The following is a 20,083-nucleotide window of genomic DNA, read 5'->3' as shown; positions in this document are numbered from 1 at the left end:
TCAGCGGCAAAAGCGCCTGCCTGGCAAGCGCAAGGTCGTGAGTTCGGTTCCCGGTACCGGAGAAAAAAAAAAAAAAAAAAAAAAAAAAAAGAGAAACTGAACATACAGAAGAGCCAACGACAGAAAACTGGAGTTAAGAAAACAAAAATACGGCTGAGGATGTAGGCCAGTGGTAGAGTGCCTGGCTAGCCCGCGCGAGGCATTAAGTTTGATCCCCAGCACTATAATTAATCAATCAATCAAAAATTAGTTAACATTTTATCTCTGTTGGGAAAGTATTCTGCAGCTATTATATCTGAGCACTCAAATCAATCCAAAGGTCATATTGAAGAGCTTTAATAGTTTATGGGATCAGATGAAGCACATTTGATAGAAACATACCATGCCTGAGCTATGTGAGAAGACTCTATAACATGGTATCATGAAAAAAAAATTAAATATTAGGCACAAATTAGAGCTTAAAAAGAATATTAGACCATTAAAATATCCTCATTTGCTCTTAATGAGCCATTCATATATAATCCAGTTTTTCCAATATATAATAAAGTAATTGCATAATATGGAAGAAAAGTGTATAGAGTTTAAGATTGTTCTTGCTTAATACATTCTGAAAAACTTGCTATCATTTCTGGTTTGTAGCACATACTTTGGAAACCATTACTAAAACAGAACTGACTTACTCATAGTAAATGTGGCCTGGAAGCCCATGCTATTGTATGAGCCGTCTGAGACAAATCTGATCCACAGATGACCCTCTGCAATAAATGAGTAATTGTGGGGTAGGGAACTTCCACAGTATCTTCCCAGCAAGTGACCAGTGGCACCCCCTTCTCGGATCTCCATAAAATCTTTGCTACAGTTCTGAGAGTCCTCCAACTGAAAAGATCTGATTTGGAAAGAAAAAAAGTAGTTAATAGGGATAAAACTGATAGAATAAATTTTAGGGTTAGCCTGAATCATATGCCTGATTAACCTGGTCATTCTTTAAAAATTTTTTAAACTTTGATCAACAGATTCCTTACCTATGTTAAAAAAAAAAAATTGTGGAAATCCCTAGGCAAAAGATACAAAGTATACTGCTTTCAAGGAGTATTCTTCTTGGTGGGACAGACTGGGTAAAAATACAGATAAAATAAAAGGTATGATATGAGTGCAATTGAGGTATAAAGTGCCATAAGAAGTGGGTGAGGCTGTAGCTCAGTGGTAGAGCACATGCTTAATTTACCATGAACAAGGCCCTGGGTTCAATTCTCAGAATCAAATAAATAAACATAAGAGCATGAACATTTGAGCAGAAGTATATCTAAATGTGGGGTTCAGTAATAATTTGGAGAGATTTTGGAGATTAAAGTCTGAGCATTCCTTGGTTAGGAAGCATGGGCTATGGGGAAAGAACGCACACCCACAAAGGCTCAAGTGCAGACAAGGGTGAGGCTCACTGAGGAACTTGTGGGACATTTAGTTTGGCTAGAACCACAAAAGCATCCAGAGACAGATACAGCTGGAGCAGTGCTATGGGAGAATTTTAAGTGCCACGGAAAGGCATGCGCAACTTGATTTCTGGAAAGAGAGAAAAATTATGAGATTTGCAATAATACAGGCTGGTGTACACATGTGGCCTCTTCAGCTTCTCTCATGCTATGCAACTGTGAGGCGACGGGGGTTGAGAAAATGTGTACCTCATGGTTTTCATAAGACACGGGGATGAAGAGTGGAACAGGTAGGTGCGAAGTGAATGCCTTTCAAAACTCTTTCTGATTGTTTAAAGATAATCAGGATAATGTGGTATTGGTATAAGGGTAGATAAAGAGATGAGTGAGACAGAAGAGAAAGTTCAGAAGAGGGTCCACAAATACACAGTCAGTACAATGCAGTACAAAATGGCAGGATAATTCAATGAGGAAGATGGTACCTCAACAGCAAGGGGTAGGGGAGGAGAGAAGAGGGGAGGGGAGGGAAGGGGAGAGGAGGGGAGGGGAGAGGAGCAAGAGAAAGAGAGACAAAGACAGGAGAGAGAGAAACAGTCTCAATTCCTGTTTCTTAATGCACAGAAATTAATATTTCTTATAGAGGTAAACATAAATGTAGAACCATAAAACTCCTAGGAGAAAACAAAAGACTATCATTGCAACCTTAGTATAGGCAAGTATTTCTAAGATAAAATGCAAAAAGTACTAGTCATAAGATAAAGAATTAATAAATTTGACTCCATTAAAATTTTCTCATCATTAAGAATGTAAACAAGAATTAATAGGCAACTCACAGACTGGGACAAGTTAGAGGAGAAAACTGCAAAGTGTGTATCTAACAAGGAACCCATAGCTGAAATATAGAAGAAATTCCTACAAACAAGTTTAAAATGGACAAAAAATTTGAAATAAGGGAAAATGAATGACCAGTGAGGTGAAAATTATTCTACATGATTAGTCATCAGAGTAATTCATGTTAAGTACCACAATAAGATATTATTTCACATCCATCTGAATGGCTACAATAAAAAAAAAGATGGACAAGTTCCAATGTTGGCAAGCATACAGAACATCTGGAAATCTCATATGTTCTTTCTGGAACTATATACTGATTCAATCACTTTGAATAATTGTTTAGAGTTCCTTATAAAATCAAACATGTATCCAATTAGCCCAGAAATTCCACTCTAGATATTTAACCAAGAAAACTAAAAACATATGATGATGTTAGTATCTTGAATATAAAATAACTCTTTCCATTCAAAAAAGGCTCCAATAATCAATTAAAAATGGCTAAGAAACTGAAAAGACACTTCTTTTTTTTTTTTGACACTTCTTCTAAGAAGCCTCATGAATACCCAATAAGAATATGAAAAGATGCTCAACATTGTTAGTTGTAGTGTAAATGCATACAAAAACTGCAATGAGCTAACACTTCACACCCACTAAGATGGACATTATAATAAAAGAAAAGAAGCGTTTATAAGGACAGAGAGAAAGCAAAACTCTTGTGTATTGTTGATGGGAATATAAGATGGTGCAGTCACTGTGGAACACATTTTGGTGGTTCCTCAAAAAGCTGAACACAAAATTCTATGTGATCCAGCAATTCCACTGCTAGAAATATACCCAAAAGAATTGAAAGCATCAGTTCAACCAGATACTTGTACGCTGATGGTCACACTTACATAAATCGTAAGAACTAACAAGTGAAAACAACTCAAATATCCATTGAGAGACAGGCAGTTGAACAAAATATTAATACACAATCATTATTCAACCTTAAGAAAGAACTGAACTCTGACACATGCTACAACATGGATGAACCTTGAAAATGTTATGCTAACTTAAATAAAACAGCTCACAAGGACCCATATTGTATGATTCTACTTTGAGACCCAGAGTAGGCAAATCCAGAGAGACAGACAATAACCAAAGAATAAGGCAACAGAGAAAGATGATCTATCATTTAATGGGTGGAGGACTTCTATTGTGATGATGAAAAAACTCTGGAAATGAACAGTAGTGACGGTTATATAACACAGTGAATGCACTTAATACCACCAAATTGTACACATAAAAATGTCTAAAATGGTAAATTCTATGTTATGCTATATTTTACCATAAAAAACCTGTGGAATTTGGAGTGATAAAATTAAGTAGCTGGAGCCTGGCTTGAGACATTAAACTTGCAGTAACATTACCATGGTAATGACAAGGAGCAGAGAAGAGAATATTTTTTGTGATATATTGAACTTAAATAATGAAAATGCCACTATCTATTGGAGGTAACGTGAAAGTTTGGACTTTAGTGTAGACCCTGTAGCTGAACTAGCAGATCACTTGTACGTTAGTTGTCTCTGGGTATCTATGAGGTAATGGTTCCCAGATCCCTATGGATGCTAAAATCTGCACACACTCAAGTTCTTATATAAAATGACATAGTACTTACATATGATATATATGCATCCTCCTTTAAATGACCTCTAGAGTACGTATACTTTAAATGACCTCTAGATTGCGTATAATACTTAATAGAATGCAAATGCTGTGTAAATAGTTGTACAGTTGTTTAGGGAATAATAACAAAGTTAGTGCCGATGCATATTTTAAAATACTTTTGATACTCGGTTGAATTCATGGATGTAGAAGGCATGGATGCAAAGGTCTATTTAAGGACAGAATAGAAGTCTATTCTGTTTCTAGAAAGAAATGCAAATATAGAAGAGACAGGACAAGCAATTTGTAAAATTCATGCATCTTAAGTCTGAGTCACAATTTAACATTAAAAGATCTATTAGATCAATTTACCACAAAATAAGTAGAAAAGGAGATAAAGAGATGCAAAAATATAGGGAAAAAGAATTGATGGTAATTGCTGGTGAATATTTGACAAAACTCCATACCCATTCATCATAAACGCTCATAGAAAATTAAGAACTGAGGGAAATTAACTAGATAAATGCCTACAAAAATTGACAGCAAATACACTTAAAGGTAGACATTTTAAGGCACAACCTTAAAATCAGAAATAACACAAGGACACCTGTTATCACTGTAGTCCCACACCGTACGAATGGGTTAGATAGTGCAATGAGACAAGAAAAGATAAATGACAGCTGTAAAGACTGGGAAAGAAAAGATACTACTATAGTCAAATGAGCTTACTAACGCAATAAATATTTGCTAAGCCCCTCAATGTGTCAGGTCCTCTTTAGCCACTGAAATAAACAATACAGAGAAAATTTTTTGTCATTTTAGAGAATAGAAACGTAACTGGATCAGATAGTAATAAAAAGTCCAATAAATTTTCCTTATATCTGCTCTGCTCTGTGTCATTACCATGGTAATATCGTGCAAGGTTAGTTCTCAAACCAGGATGCAACTATTTAATTTTATCACTCTAAATTCCACAGGTTTTTTACAGTAAAATAAGCCACAGCATATTTAAATATTTAAACTGTAACTTAAAAATTCATTCAAACAAATATTTTTCAACTCCCCACAGTATTGCCAGATATCATCACGATTAGGGAATAGATAACAATAACAGAAAATAGACAATGTGCTTCTTTTTAAAGGGCTCGTATTCTAGGAAGAGAGATAGTTCTGCAGATAAGTAGCTGTACAATGAGGTAGTGCTAAATTCTAAGAGAAAAAAAATAAAAGTACATGATAAGGGGGTGTTATTTTAAGTAGGGAAGTCAGGTTATATCTGTAAATTTAAAGTGGATATTATTTTTCAATGGTAAAACAAAAATAAGGTAGCTACAAATAAATGTAACAAAAAACTTTTTACACATTTATGGAAAACATATGAAATTTGATTGATGGATGTAAAAGAAGAGTTAAATCAATAGAGATATGCCTAGTTCAAGGGCATGCAGTGTCACTATTCTACAGATGATAATCCACTCAACATTAATTAATAAATCCAATGTAATTCTAGTTCAATCAATAGGTAGGAGTATATTCATGTAAAATGTAAAACAGAAAGCGGTACTAATGAAGTGTATGTGGCCCTTTACATACACAGTAAAAGTATCACGTGTGAATGGAAATAATATGCACAAATTCAACATCTGTGTTACCTTTGTGAAATGAAAGTAAAGAGACATGGATGGGAACTTTTGTTGCCCTGTAATATTTTATTTAAAATTATTAAAGGAAAATTAATTAGGCTGCAAGAAAAAAAAAGGTAGAAGAAGCCAAATACAAACTGTTCTATCAGTCGTGGGAAGGAGATTTTAAGAGGAAAGACAAACCCAAGCATGGAGGAACGAATGACTTAGGGAGGCTACAGAGAAAAAATTATTGGGAAGGGGGAAAAAGCATGTTGTAAGAATAGGAAATGCACCTGTGTAGTATGTTGTATGTATCTTTCAGTCAGTCTGAAAATGATGTACAGCAAGACTGCATGTTAGAGGAAGTGCAGCGCTCCCAGGGGCTCCACTTCAGCTAATGGATTAAGATGCTGAGACACCACCAGCCTGGAGGCTTTGGCCAATTCACGTGTCTCTGTGGAATCAGTATATCAGCCACACATCTGTTGGTCAGGACACAAGAGTAAACTAATTGCCCTGTTCCTGTCTCCTCCTTGCTTCCCAACACAGACACTAGCATTGCTAAGTCTCTAGCTAGAAAACACTATAAACCTGTGGCCCTTATAATGCCATCAAGGTGGGTCATCAGGGAACAAGTCGTTGGCACTATATTCTAAATGTAGTTACAGCAACAAGGTATGATTCATAAAGGAGAAGCAGAAGAAATCAGGAAATGTCCACATCAGGCAAAGCAAACTCCTATTTTCTTTATGTCTTTGACAATCTGACGCTTTATAATACAACATTTATGTCTACCATCATTTTTCACCAGGAATTGTTCTGATTCCGTCTGTGGGATGACTGCTAAGTTTATTGCTTAAATTCAGGCTCAATTTTATTAACTATAGTAAAGTGAAATATGCTAAAATTGTTTTTTTCCTGCTTCTCAGACAGGGAAGAAAGAAAGATTATTTTCCTCAGGAGAGGAATTCCTCGAAATTGCCTCTAAAACCATTCTACTGAAAGAATGGTACATGGTCTGGCCGCATCAACAAGACCAGAGAGTTTATTTAAAATGAAGAATCCGGTTCCACTAGCCAGCTGAATCAGAATGGAAATTCTAGTAATTTCCAGTGATCTAGTAGTCATCCCAGGTGATCTGTGTGCTATTAAAATTTTGCACAACTGTCCAGAAGATTACAAAGTGAAGGTCTTTTCTAAGCAGCAGACTCTAATCTAGTGCTAAACAGCAGAAAAGACATTTCATTTGAAACCATTCTAGACACTGTCTATCAGAATCAAGCTGAACTTTTAAAACCATCTTTATTGTTCTTGGAAACTGTTATCTTAGGCTGGTACATTTTCTAAGCAAGTCTACCCTTTGGCTAAGACGTTAGTAAAACTACGATGTGAAACAAAAATAATTCAATCTCTGTTTCTCATTACTTCACTGCAATTCTTGGACGAAGACCAACTACTTTCAAAAAGCACTCTGCAAGCATAAAGTACAATTTCTGTGAATTCCTTTAAATATCTGTTTTACAAAAAAATACCCCTCCTTTTAAGGTTTTCTTTTTCCATTCCACTTTCAGCCATAATTTCTCCAGTTTTTCTCCCTGCTCAATTTCACTCCACAGTGTCCACAATCCCAACCCTATGATTTAGAACTTGATGTGATCCATGTGCTTCCCCTAGGCTTCTCACACACCCCAGGGGAAGGTTTCTAAGAGCCCATCTGGATGTAGTTTAGATCAGGGAAGGACATTATAACTCACAGGCCTTGCGATGAAGCCCTGCTCATTATCATCTGTGCAAAAAGAAGCATCTTGCATTCTGCAAAATTCACTTTAAGAATACATTTCAAGCGCATAGCACAAAAGCAGACAAATTTAACATTTTCAGGTGAGAGAGGAAATAGCTGAGTCCTTAAGAATTCTTTTAGACAGTAATTAGATTAGGACTTAATGTTCATTAAACAGTAAAATGGGTGCAGCTTGCTGCGTTTGTACTCAGAGAGCTCAGTGTTGTCCACTTAGATTTATTTGTGAAGCGTAATAGAAGACATTTTGGAAATGACAAATACTGGGAGAATTAACATTCAATAACCTTAGGCTGGGGATTTAGCTCAGTGGCACAGCTCCTGCCTGGCAAGTGCAAGGTCATGAGTTCGATTCCTGGTACCGGAAGAAAAACAAAAAACAGAACAACAGCAAAAAATAATATTCAATAGCCTTGTGCTATCCAGTATATTTTAAATTTGACATCTTCTAATGGTGGTTCTACAAGTTCATTAGCATCTTTTGAGGTTTCAACTAAACAGGTTGAATGCTGCTTCATTAGTAATTTGCCACCAACTTGGATCTTATGTATCTTAAATATTTCTAATATCCACCCGGGTTCCTAGCAGCCACTGAGCATTAGAGAGGTCCACAGTACGGATGTGGCAGGGACCGAAAAGAAAAAGACCAAGTAGAGAAGTTATTTCACTTGTGAAGTTTTGAGGCCTGGTGAGGATGTGAAGGGCCTTGGAATTTATTATAAGAAAAATCACCTTATTCTTCATTGTATATAAAGGATCTTGCACATGCTGACTATGTGCTGAGCGTGTAATAGGGTTTCCTAAGCATTTGCTGAATACAGGAATAAATATACGTAAGGTGATTGCTATACTGAGAGATTGGTCCTCGTATAGAATTTTGTGCTTTTAGTAAACACCAAGACAAACCAAAACCTCCCTCCCACACAGAAGCTTAAAATTGCAGTGGCTTTCAGGCAAGCAGAGGGTGTCTTCTTAGCACAACGCCTCTTGCACTCTGAAGAAGCATTCTCTGACTTACGGATTAAAGAAAACAACTTAAGATGTTTGAACTTGCTCCACCGACACGACTGCTGTCTTATATTTTTATGAGTATTCAATGGAAAGATTGGCATGTCTAGGAGCAAGAGGCAGACTGTTGAATAAATAGGCCCGTATCCCATAAACACTTCTCTCAATATTATGTCACTAATAAATCAACACAGAATTAGCAATTCCTACCACAGCCAAGTAATATATAATAAAGTATGGTGCCGAACGTTTAATTCAAAATGCCAACTTAAAATACCAAAGTATCATCTCTCTGTATTTGTTAACCATCCATTACCAAAGTAGCGTGACATGAGTACCTCCCTAATGATTGATTGAAACATCCCATTCATATGCCATGTGCTTTTTATATTTACTTCCGGGAAATACAATCATTGTTATTTAACTTCACCTACTACTCGAATATGTAAGATGCTATTGTTAATTCCATATCTACAGTCCATATTCAAAAGGTATTTGAGTTTGAAAGGGATTTTACAAATCAACCACTAAGTTCCAAAAACCTTCCAAGATCATTCTTCTGACAGGGAAAGAAAGAAAGGGGGATTAGGTGAGGGATAAGATATATAGGTACAAAAATATTCTTAACTGACACAAGAATTTTTCGACTGGAAGAACTTGAAACCTGCCTAATTCCAAAAAAAGACAAAATTATTTTACTCTGACCATGAATATTCTATAAATTTATTCACCAAGAGCTCAAGAATGTATTTCTGGTAGTGTTAAAGCAGGACTCTAGAACCATTTTTGAGAGAATCTTCATGCTATTTATAACCCAAACTATGCCTAAAACATAGGAAATTTGGAAAAAGACTTCCAAAAGTTCCCACCATATTCTCTTTAGCAGTTGCTTGGACACATATGCTGTTGGTTGTTAATCCTATTAGTAACAGAGCTTCCTTCCTACAGATTCATTAGCACCGAAACAATATACCATAAAAAAGGATTTACATAAAAGACAGCTGGACCCGGTTGCCAGGGGAACTCATAATGTTCCAGACACATTCCACTCTAGGGGGATAAACGTCAGGATAGCCAGGGGTCTCGAAGATGCCTTCAGCCATGTGGAAGTTTCCACCACAAACTAGAAGAAAAGAGAAATAAATAGAATGTCAGAGTACAGATCAAAAGCGCGAGATCGCAATATAAAGTAAGAACATTAGAGCCATTATCCGCATCCAAGGATGCAGCACTTCCTAAATCTGTACCATGTTAAGAGAAATGTTCTGAAACCTGAAAACCAAGACCCACAGAGTGCAGTGGACCAGAAAGAATCTCTGCAGTGTCCTCCCCAAAAGCCTTTTCTCCCTGTGAACTCTAACTTTAGGTAAAAAAAAAAAAAAATTGTTTTTAGTTCTACAACCACTTGGTTTTTCTGACCAGCATTATCTTCAACTCTGACCTAGAAGGGATGGCAGTAGTCCAGCTTCTTCCTCTAGGGGAACACCAAAACGCATGCCGCCTGCCGTTCTTCAGCTTTTTACTAACATGGAAGCTGACAGCTAAAAGCTCCTCCTGTCTAAGAAACCCAGGGCTGGTGGTTCCGCTCTCCCCTCCTCCCCATGTCACCATCCAGACCCTGCCTGAGCCCAGCAGCAAGGCCCAGGCGATGGGGGAATTGCCGTGTGGTTGTTCATCCGTAAGAGACGCCATCAGATGGTGGCAGTCAGGGGCCACCTTAGCAAACAAATCATTCCGACATGGCTAAGCAAGTCATGTGAGATCATGAGATTCTCTAAAAACTCAGCCAGGTTTCCAGCCCGTTTTCTCACTTTTCTCACAATAGAGTTTTCTATTGTTAGAATTTCCATGTTCATCTAATCGGGAAGAAGATAAAATTAGGCACAGGGGTGATTTCAAGAAACTAGCTCCCAACTTTGGAGGTGAAAGAGTCCCAAATAATAAACCAAGGGTTCACCCACAGGCTGCTGACTCGGTAGCCATTTGCTCAGGTTTCTTACCTGATGTTGATGCAGCATATAGCGCATGAAACCCAGTGTAAGTGCTTCCATAATCAGAGACGAACCTCAGTGTCAGCGCTCTGCCGAAGGACGTGATGGGATAGGGCATGGAGGAACCACAGTAGTGGCCTAAGGGGTGAAAGTAATGACAAGGAGAATAAACCATGAAAGGCAGAGGCCGTAAACACATCTACCAAAATTACAAGAGAACCACCGGTTCAGAAGAAATCTTTATTAAGAGAACCATTTAGTTAGTGTTAGTTTTTCAAAGAATGCCTGAGAGTTCAAAGTAAGCTCAAAATACAAGTATTGGAGAGGTGATTTATATGATAAAGAACAGAGGGGAAATTTACATGATCTGGCTCCAAAAGTAACTGAAGTCCAACTTTAGTAAAATCTCCAACACAGGATGGACCTGCCCAAATAAATCCACTAATGCTCACCAACCTCAGGATAATGCAGTGCAGTAAAGTGCAGCTGTTGGAGCCAGAGGACCCAGATTCAACTCCTGGTTCTGCCACTCACTAGCTGCGTGACTTGGGGCAAGTTAAGTGCTCTGTGCCTACTTTTCCTCATGTGATAAAAGGATACATTAAAAATAATAAAACCTATGTCATAAGAGCATAAGGAGTGCATTCCCATTTATAAAGTGTTTAGAATAATAGCACAAGGCAGTGCTACACAGACGGTTACTGAATAACTCATCCCCGTCCTTGGTCACAGGCTCATGGACAAAGGCCTCAGGAAATACCAGGGGAGATGTGCACGGAGTATGCAGTGCTCACTGGCTGCCTCACTGGCTGCTCTGTTCCGGGCACCAGGAATAAGGCAATAAGTGACGCAAAGTCTCTCTTTTTTGGCCCAGCCTGTCTTCCCGTACCATATGAAAAGTTTGCGTGCAAACCTCAGAAACTACTAAGTTGATGGCAAAACTCATTAGTCCTGAAATTATCTTGCTTGAAAACATTTTAGAAACTACAAATGAGCACATTTGAACTTCACTGGCAGGTCTAACAGACAAAAGGACAGATTTTTAATCTAAGTAATTAATTTTTTTTTTGCTTTGACTGAAGACAAGAAGAAATATGCTTAGTTTGAATACAAGAACTTTTTTCAAGTATTGACAAGAAATTTCAGAAAGAATTTTATCTAAAGCTGGAACAGACTTCATCCCACTACTATCTCACTTGCAACTCTTAATTCTTTTAAAATGCACGCACACTGCTTATGTGCTTGAATATAAACATGCCGAGTTCTCTGAACCCCGCCTTAAATCCTGCTTTTTCACCCTCTAATTATATTTCCTTGGCTTATGCTAACCTTGCATTTGTGCTTGTTTTTTGCACATGGACATCCACTGGTTTTGTTGGGTATATCTTTTTTTTTTTTTTTTTCCAGTACTAGGAATTGAACTCATGACCTTGTGCTTGCCAGGCAGGCGCTGTGCCGCTGAGCTAAATCCCAGCCCAAAAACATTCTAACCTTGGATGGCAGTATGTAAATATGCAGGTATATAAATACACACAGCCACAACCACAGATGTAAATGAGGGAATGCCACAGTACCTCGGAGGGGTGCGTCAGAGCTGCTGCCATCGAAAATTTCTATAAAGTCCCGTGTACATCCCATACTCGGTTGAAGCCCGAAGTGGGTAAAGGAGAGAGTAATATGATTGACTGTAAGAAAAAAAAAAGGGAGGGGGAGACTACTTAATAAACTGGCAAACAAAAAATACAAGGAAAAAATTTTACCTCTGTTAATTTCATATGAGGGTTTTTTCAAGTAAAGAAGTAAGGAATCTGGCAGATCTGTGTGGAATGGATGAAGACAGGGAAGGGCACAACTTCTACGCTAACGGACTTCCCCCGAAGTGGCTGAAAGGTTAACAGAATCCATAGCTTTGAAAATGCCTGTAGGATCTGAAGAGCTGGTAATAAACAACAGGATGTGAGAAAGTGTTGGTGGAAAATAGTCATCTTTACGTGCTTTCATGTCAGTCACTGCTGGGTCCCTCTCAAAGCATTAGTTCTGAAAAGAGCAGATGCTGTATTTCAGACTCTCCACAAGTCCTTGTAAATAAGGCCTTCTTTTCCCCAGGGTGCACACATCCTAGCACAGCCAGGTTTATGTGAAAGTCACAGCTAGCGCCCTAGAGGTTCCCCTTTACCAAGAAAGTTTTGAATTACTAGAACAGCAAGTGCCTGGGTACATTTTCACTTTTGTCATTCTTCCAGGGCACCTAATCTACAGAACAAGATCTTTTCCTGTTACTGCCCTTGAAGCAGTGAGATCATTCACCTAAATGCTTTACAACTCATTCGAAAAGTAATCTTGAGGCACAAAACTGCTGGGAGCAAGGCAGGGGGCTTCTTTATGTACCTCTCATTTAGAGCTCTGCTTTCTCCATCTGTAATAGCTAAGGATTACGGCCCCACATATTACCATGTGGGTAAAGATTCCACCACTTTGCTACCTCTTAAAGTCACTGGGAAAAGGGTTAGATAATATTTAAGGTGAACTTTTCATTTTGTAAATTATTTGTACTGCAGGCTGATTAGGTTAATTGACTTGCCTGTTTTTATACAGGTCATGAATTGTAGAGCTGAGTGAAAACTCAAAGAGTTTCCCGGATTATGTCTGAAATCATGAATTTTCCCTGAAAGCCTCAAAAGAGGGCAGGTCTCAAATAAAACGGAATTCACAGTTGCCCTAGGATCACTTTCCATGGAGCCTTTTTGCTGTGTCCTTCGAGGTCGTCTCCTCCTTTGCTCTGCTGGTAAAATGTGGACAGTAACCCTTATAATCAGACCATTAAACAGTTACCAGGTCAGAAAGTAAGATTCTAGGATTTCAAAAAGAAAAGAAGTGCTATTGCTTCTTCCAGGCTTCTGCTGGATTTCTTAAAATGCATATGTTGTAGAGGAGACCAAGTTTTATTAGAGTCCACTTTGCTTGCATACCAAGGGGCATGTGGCATTGCACTCGCTGGCTGTGAGGGATATTTTTCCAGCAACTGTCCTGAGAGCCTACTACACTCAAAACACACATGTCCATTATTTTTGCTGATGCCCAGTCTCACGTTTGTTGTGCTGTGTGTATGTGTGTGCATGTGTGTGTGTGTGTGTGTGTGTGTGTGTGTGTGTTTGTGTTTACTTTCCTTTGCTAGGTTTTGCAACTAAAAAAAAAAAAGAATTATGTAAGGACAAAACAGTAAAAATTACTTCCTTATAAGACTAGGAAATGCTTAGGACTTTTAAACAAAGAGAAAGGTACAGCAATTGTTGCCACTGAAAAGATAAGAACATTACTCACAGGACTTTCCCATGAACACTATCTATCCTGGATGCCTTTCCTCTTTTATGTTTGTTACTTACATGGAGGTTGAGCTTCAATTATCCAGCTGCAGTTCTGATTGTTTGGATAGTTGGCAGGGTACAATGGAGAGGAAATAGTATCAAAAGAGTTGGTGAGGAAGTAGCCTCCACAGACTGCGGAAGACAAACATATGTATGTGTCATATACTTGTGATTTCTACTGATGGTACCAAACAATTATTTGATAAATAAAAACATAAATGATTTTTAAAAATTTCTGAAATGCATGCCAAGGAAGTCCTCTGCCAAGGAAATTGCACTTAAACCATCAGAAAATGGGAACACACCTAACACTAATAACAATTTTCTTCAATTACAGGAAGTAGGGAAATGGCACAGAATAGCAGATTAAATGGCTATGAGTTGCCTGAATCATTCCAACAGAACTCTGGCCTTCATTCACTTACTCTGTCCACTCACAAACAAGGAGCTTAAGAATAATCTGTTTATAAATGATCTATTTTTTTCAAGAAAATAATTGCTCATCAGAGTAGGACTTAGTAAGAACAACTACATATTATCAGAGAAGCTGCTGAGATCTGTGAGAGTCCAGGAGACAGAGAATATGGCGCCACTGGTGAGTCTAAGAGGAGTCTCTCAGGAAGACTGTGGACAGAGGAGGAGGTGGAAGATGGGAAGGGTTGGACCAGGGAGGGAGAGGCCGGAGCAAAGGTGCTTAGGAGATGCCTATACAGATGAGACTGAAGTGCCCAGGGCTGGTGGTGTGTTGGAGATCGTGTTGGAAAGTTGTTTTCAGGTCCTTGGTTGACACCCAGAGGGATTGCGCTTCATTTTCCAGTCCGTGTGGTGATAGGATAGACATAAGTCCTCAGTGGCGCAATCAGAGTGAAGTTTTACAAGTGCCCTTGGAGGAAGATGGATGAGGGTGGGTGAGTTTGAAGAGGTTGTTACAACCATCCAGCTAAGAGATAGTGGGAACATTTTACTCTGAAGCAATATCTTTGGCAATAATTAAATGTAAAATGAAAAAAAGCACTAAGAAACTTTTCTTTCCTCAAAAATCATTGAGAGTGACTGATAAAAATATAGTCTGTCTTGCTCCAAATTTATAGCTTGTGTTTGGGAGCTCTGAATCCACATACCATTCCTCCTGAGGGCTCTTCCTGAGAATACCAGCAAGTCCACTGAGCTGGATGTAATGACTAAGAAGATTAAACATAATGGGAGGTTGATTTTGCATGCTTGTGTCTGGTGGTCTGAGCAACTGATTTGAAGGTAACAATATGCAATGGAATTACAATGGTGAACTCCTACCTTCTTGTCTAGTGAAATTCTGTGTTATCGCTAATGCTTTATTGAAGAATTATTTTCTTATTCCCTATAATGGTTTGAGCAATCTTCCATTCTTACATCCGGTAATCTGAGCAACATAGTTGAGGATAGTGATATGTAATATAACAACCACTGTTAATTCATATTATTTTGTCTTGAAACCCGGTATCACTTTAAATGTTCTTCTTTGATTTGTTTATGTTCGTGATACTGGTGTGCTGCTACTGTTCTATTTTCTGTTTTTTTTGTTTCTCATATACTACTCTCTTTAAAATTAAAAAAAAAAAAAATGTAATGGGAGTGAGTGATCTGAGCTACCCAGGTAGAAATCATCACCACATAGAGCTTTGAGTTCCTTCTATGTCTGACAGTTGCCTAGAAAGGATTAATGTCTGACAAAGACCAAATAAATGAAAAGCAATGGGCAAATAGTTTATGAAGGAAAAAATCAGGAAACAAAACAATGGTAAACAGCCCTGATTCCTCCATGGGACAACGGCAGGATTCAGAACTGAGAGACATGAGGGGTTAGACTGGGGCACTACAGTATGGGAGAGTTTTATACTGTATAGTGGTGTATCTCCTTGAAGCATAAAACCTGGGGTAAGTGATAGTAACTGTTTTTGGATAAAAATGTGTTTATACTGTTTCAAACATTAAAGGCACCTTCAAGTCTTATTCTGAAAACTTTGAGAGTGTGCAATGTGTTTTAGAGATACGAAGATCCAAAGGAAGTCAGCATCATGTCAGTTAGACAAGGATCAAGTTAAAAGTATCAACAACTGGAGTACCTGTTAGGTCATATTTATATTTAACATTTGCATTTAAGTAGGAGCTGTGATTGGCTTATTGAGATTTGGTCTCATTTTATCACAGCACCAAAAAGGGCATTTAACAAAATTTCTCCTGTGCTCAGAGAGACCTGCAGGATACTTGCCTTGCCTGAATCGGGCTAGGAAGCCCCTGTTCTGTCTGGAAGCCCCAGACTGGAATCTCACATACAGGCTGTCCCCCGAAGAGGTGATGGGGTTACTTAGCTGCTGTCTTCCACACACACTGGCCAGGCGGGTGGTGGTTGTAGGACTTACGCCGTCATATGTCTACAAGGATAGAACACAGAGAAAACTGGCTCAGAACTTCAGATCTACAACTGTGGAGCTCCTATTCTGGGTACTGAAGAGCTAATAGAAAACCACACACTTGCTGGACTTGGTGAACTGGCTTTATTTTATTGTCTTGTCACACAGTTCCATGAGAATAACTTGGTCTTTGTTTATTTCCAGAGACTCTTACAGAGCTTTTTACAGGAGTCTCGCTAGGACGCATGTCTCCTCCAGTCTTTGCACGTGATGTCCCTTTCACTGCCCTCCTTCCTCCTCTGACTTCAGTATAGCCCACACCCGTGACACATACTGAAAATGTTGGGTGCAAGAATGAACATAGAAACAAATAGTTGAGAAATAATAATGAGTGATATTTGTGGTCAGAAACTCAAATTTTATTGGAACTTTTTGCTATTCACAAGCTCAAGGTCAAAAAGCAAGAAAAATGGCAGAATCCTCTCAGTGATGTGAGCAGTATGAGCCTGATTTAGGAAATCATCTTGTTTTGTTAACATATTGGGCTGTGTTTCTGCCTAGTACTCTGCTGGGACTTTTCCAGCCCTCCATAGAGGCCAATGGAACAGAGTTTACATTGTGTATACTTGAAATCTCTGGATCAGTTTGTGAAATTGAAGCTTAAGCATCTGCTTGGGATTCTGCATCTAGTAGGAATTTCTGAATGCATTTATGATTAAACTGAGGAGAAATGATTTCCTTGTCTAAGAGAGTTACCATTTATTAAGTGCTTACCATGGACCTAAAACTGGATTCAGTCCTTCACACAATCTGTCCCATTTTCACCTTCCAACCTTCTTTTTTAAGAAAAAGAAAAACAGATGCACAGAGGCCGTAAGTAACACGGCCAAGTTGCACAATTCCTAAGAGGGAGTGGGTGCCACTGAGCCAAACTAGATTCTAGAACTGAAGTGCTTTCATTTCGGAGAAAGCAAGGTATCAATTCAGTGGGATAGATGTATCACCCTGCCAGCAACCACAGGAAGGCTGAAAGTATGAAATTAATGTATGGTTATTTCATTCAAAGCATTCCATTTATATTTTATAAGAAAATCTTGGGAAAAAGAGAAAGTTCAGCAATTTAGGTATTCACAAGTAACTTACAAGTAACTTAAAATGTCTAATATTTACAGTTAATGTTCTCTATCACACAAGTATGATGGGGAAGCTATTTTTAGTTTGATTTATACAAGTACATGAATCGAATATCAATAGGATTTTAATTCTCAAAGCAGGAGATAAAGCTGTTATGATAATGATTTTGAAAGAATTTTGATTCTGAAACAATATTTTCCATCTTTTTTTCTTTTTTTAATGTAATATTCACATTTTAAATCTACAGATCCAATACATAAAGCTTTAAAATTGATTTTTGTTCAGCAAAGATTTTCCATGTTCACCACCACTAACTTAGACATAGCCAAAACAACGTATAAGCCATTATTTATTACATTCTACATTACTACATTCACACTTCAACCTCATCTCAGAGAGTGCCATCATTGGCTTAACTCATATCTTCATTCTATTTCAGATAACATAAAGTATTTTATGATTTCCTAAGCTTATGATGCACACCATTTTTAGTCTTGTCTATTTTTCCCCAAATGGAGAAGTCCATTGCATAAGCAGATATTATTTCTTCTTTTTCTAAGCCCTTGTTTTGCTCTTAAGTAGATGAAATTCTTTCAGAAGAAAAAAGGAAATAATGTGGAAAAGGTAAACTAGAAAAATAAAGGTTAGAAATATCAGAAAGTCACAGGAATGAGCCATTCTTCTGGGTACCCTATCACATGGACACATCTAGGAGGTCTGCAGACTTCCAAGCACCCTCTGTTGGGTCCTTGTATCTTAGGACTGCTGCTAAAATTCACTGGCTGGCTATTGCTTCACAAAGAATGGACCCAAAGATGGTTTTCAGCTGTCTTTGAACTGAGATTATATACCAATGGCACACCAAACCTATGAGCATGTTTTACATTTTACATGCACCAGCACGAATACGCTAATCTAGTTTGCATTGCCAGGTGATTTTTATTGCAATGAAGAAACTGAGACAAACATGCTAGCCATTAAACTATTACCTTATCCAGTGTAAACTAGTAACTAATACACAATCACACAGCCAGTGGGCAGCAGTCTTTTCTTGCCAAATTCTGTATTACATTATGTCATTTCTCTTTAAAATGCATGGGATAGTTATTAATTTCTATATAACTAATTGTCACTTATGACACTTCAAAACCTCAAGCTATTAATGTGGCAGGTTTTTAAAATTGCATTTGGAATATTGATTCTCTTTTGAGAGTAGCACTTGTAATAATAAGCCAGTATTATCACATTTAAAGTTGAATTGGCAAAGTTACAAGAAAATAATATTAAGGAAGAAAATGTGGGAAACTTTGTTCCTATTTAAAATTCTAAAGTCATGAAAACTTTAAACATGAATTTTAAATGTGAAATCAATATGCATTTTCCTTCACTTCCGCTTAGTTCCTAAGGCAGAGATAGCAAATTATATTACTATTGGGTACACAGATAATGTATTCATGTCATTTACATAATTTTTACTTAAGTCGACTGCCAAGAGTTTTCTAGGTCTGGGAATTGATTTTCCAACCTGTTCCTTAAGTAGTAAATGTCAGAGCAATATACAAACAAAATAAGGGAAAACTTTATACATACTAACTTGCTCATTTCTGTGACACTAATAGAATAAAATTTTGAAATCAAGTCCACTAAAGAAAAAGTAGTCACCCTATTGCGGAGTTCCAATTAAAGCAGCTCTCAGAAAACAAAACCAGAGCTGGCTAAATGTAATCTAATTCCTAAAGGAAAATTCATTAGTTCCTTTAGAAAGTATCCAGAGTTTTATAAAACTTCAAGATACTCAAACATTCAAAAATGCCAAAATTTAACTGTATCACAAAGAAATAGAAAACTTTTAAAGTAGAGAACCTGGCACATAATAAATGATAGCTGTTAGATGCACAAATGAATAAGTGACACACATATGATGGCTTATGGTCTTTAAGAACAGAGTACAGTAGACCCTTGATTTATGAACTCAGTTCATTCCTGAGGGCTGGTTGTAACTCAAGTTGTCAACTGAAGGCTCAGGCTGCTCTACATGGCCGTCAAACTCTCTCTTCCGTACACCGGCAGATCTCAGTGTCCTTAGAGAGACCCAGGATTTCTCAATTAACCCCACCCAAGAAAGGATGCTGCAGTGTTCCTTCCAGAACTCTTTAAGGGTTAAATCTGTATCTGAGCCATCTGTAAGCACAAGCAGCCCGCATTCAGGTCAGAACTCAAGACTTCGGTCATAAGTTAAAGCTAAAATTCCCGTCATAACTCAAGTTGTTCATGTGTCAGGCTCGTTGTAACTCAAGGGACCACTGTACTGGGTTTGAGGGCAACCCTGAGTTAAGAAAAAGTTCTCATTTCCCTCATGGGGTTGACTGTGCAAGCACTTGGCAGGCACAATGATGGGTAGGAGGCCACTCACAGTGGGAAGGAGGTCAATTGTGGCTGCACTCTAGGTAGTATTTCTGCATGCTTGCCCAAAGAACAGGTGGAGGGTACCTAACTGCACGGTACAGCCAAGCCCACTTACTCAGTTTCACCCACACGATGAGAGGAGGTGGAGACAGAGGATGAGCTGACAGCATCAGCCTTATCCTGAGGTCCATCCCATTCTGAACACGTGACATATTATGAGCCTGTACAGCCCTCCATATACTACTATCCAAAAGGGAGAACTAAACCAAAGCTTATGAGTTCTCACACTTGACATTTCAATTCCTGGAGAAGATTTAGGTAAAAGTCAACCATTGCCATGGTTAACCCTTATCAACCTTGTCACACATCGAGTGACATGGCGAGTAAAACCATTTATGTGGGAAAGTGATGTTTATAGTTTTGAAGGGTCCTAAGTTATGCAGTTATAGTTATGCAGG

General features: G+C 38.1%; 1 protein-coding gene across 1 annotated transcript in view; it reads right to left on the bottom strand.

Moving 5' to 3' along the window:
• Positions 1–20,083, bottom strand: part of Cubn (cubilin (intrinsic factor-cobalamin receptor)) — a 248,624-nt gene that overhangs the window by 96,821 nt on the left and 131,720 nt on the right. Inside the window, exons 32-37 of the mRNA XM_005386965.1 lie at positions 15,944–16,106; positions 13,714–13,827; positions 11,905–12,015; positions 10,340–10,468; positions 9,330–9,462; positions 681–886 (exon numbers count right to left, since the gene is read on the bottom strand). Coding sequence (XP_005387022.1) covers positions 681–886; positions 9,330–9,462; positions 10,340–10,468; positions 11,905–12,015; positions 13,714–13,827; positions 15,944–16,106 — 856 coding nt within the window. The remainder of the gene's footprint in view (positions 1–680; positions 887–9,329; positions 9,463–10,339; positions 10,469–11,904; positions 12,016–13,713; positions 13,828–15,943; positions 16,107–20,083) is intronic.

The sequence above is a fragment of the Chinchilla lanigera genome, unplaced genomic scaffold (assembly GCF_000276665.1).
Source record: "Chinchilla lanigera isolate Chin_1 unplaced genomic scaffold, ChiLan1.0 scaffold00028, whole genome shotgun sequence".
Taxonomy (NCBI): Eukaryota; Metazoa; Chordata; class Mammalia; order Rodentia; family Chinchillidae; genus Chinchilla; species Chinchilla lanigera.
This window is presented reverse-complemented; position numbering and strand designations above follow the sequence as displayed.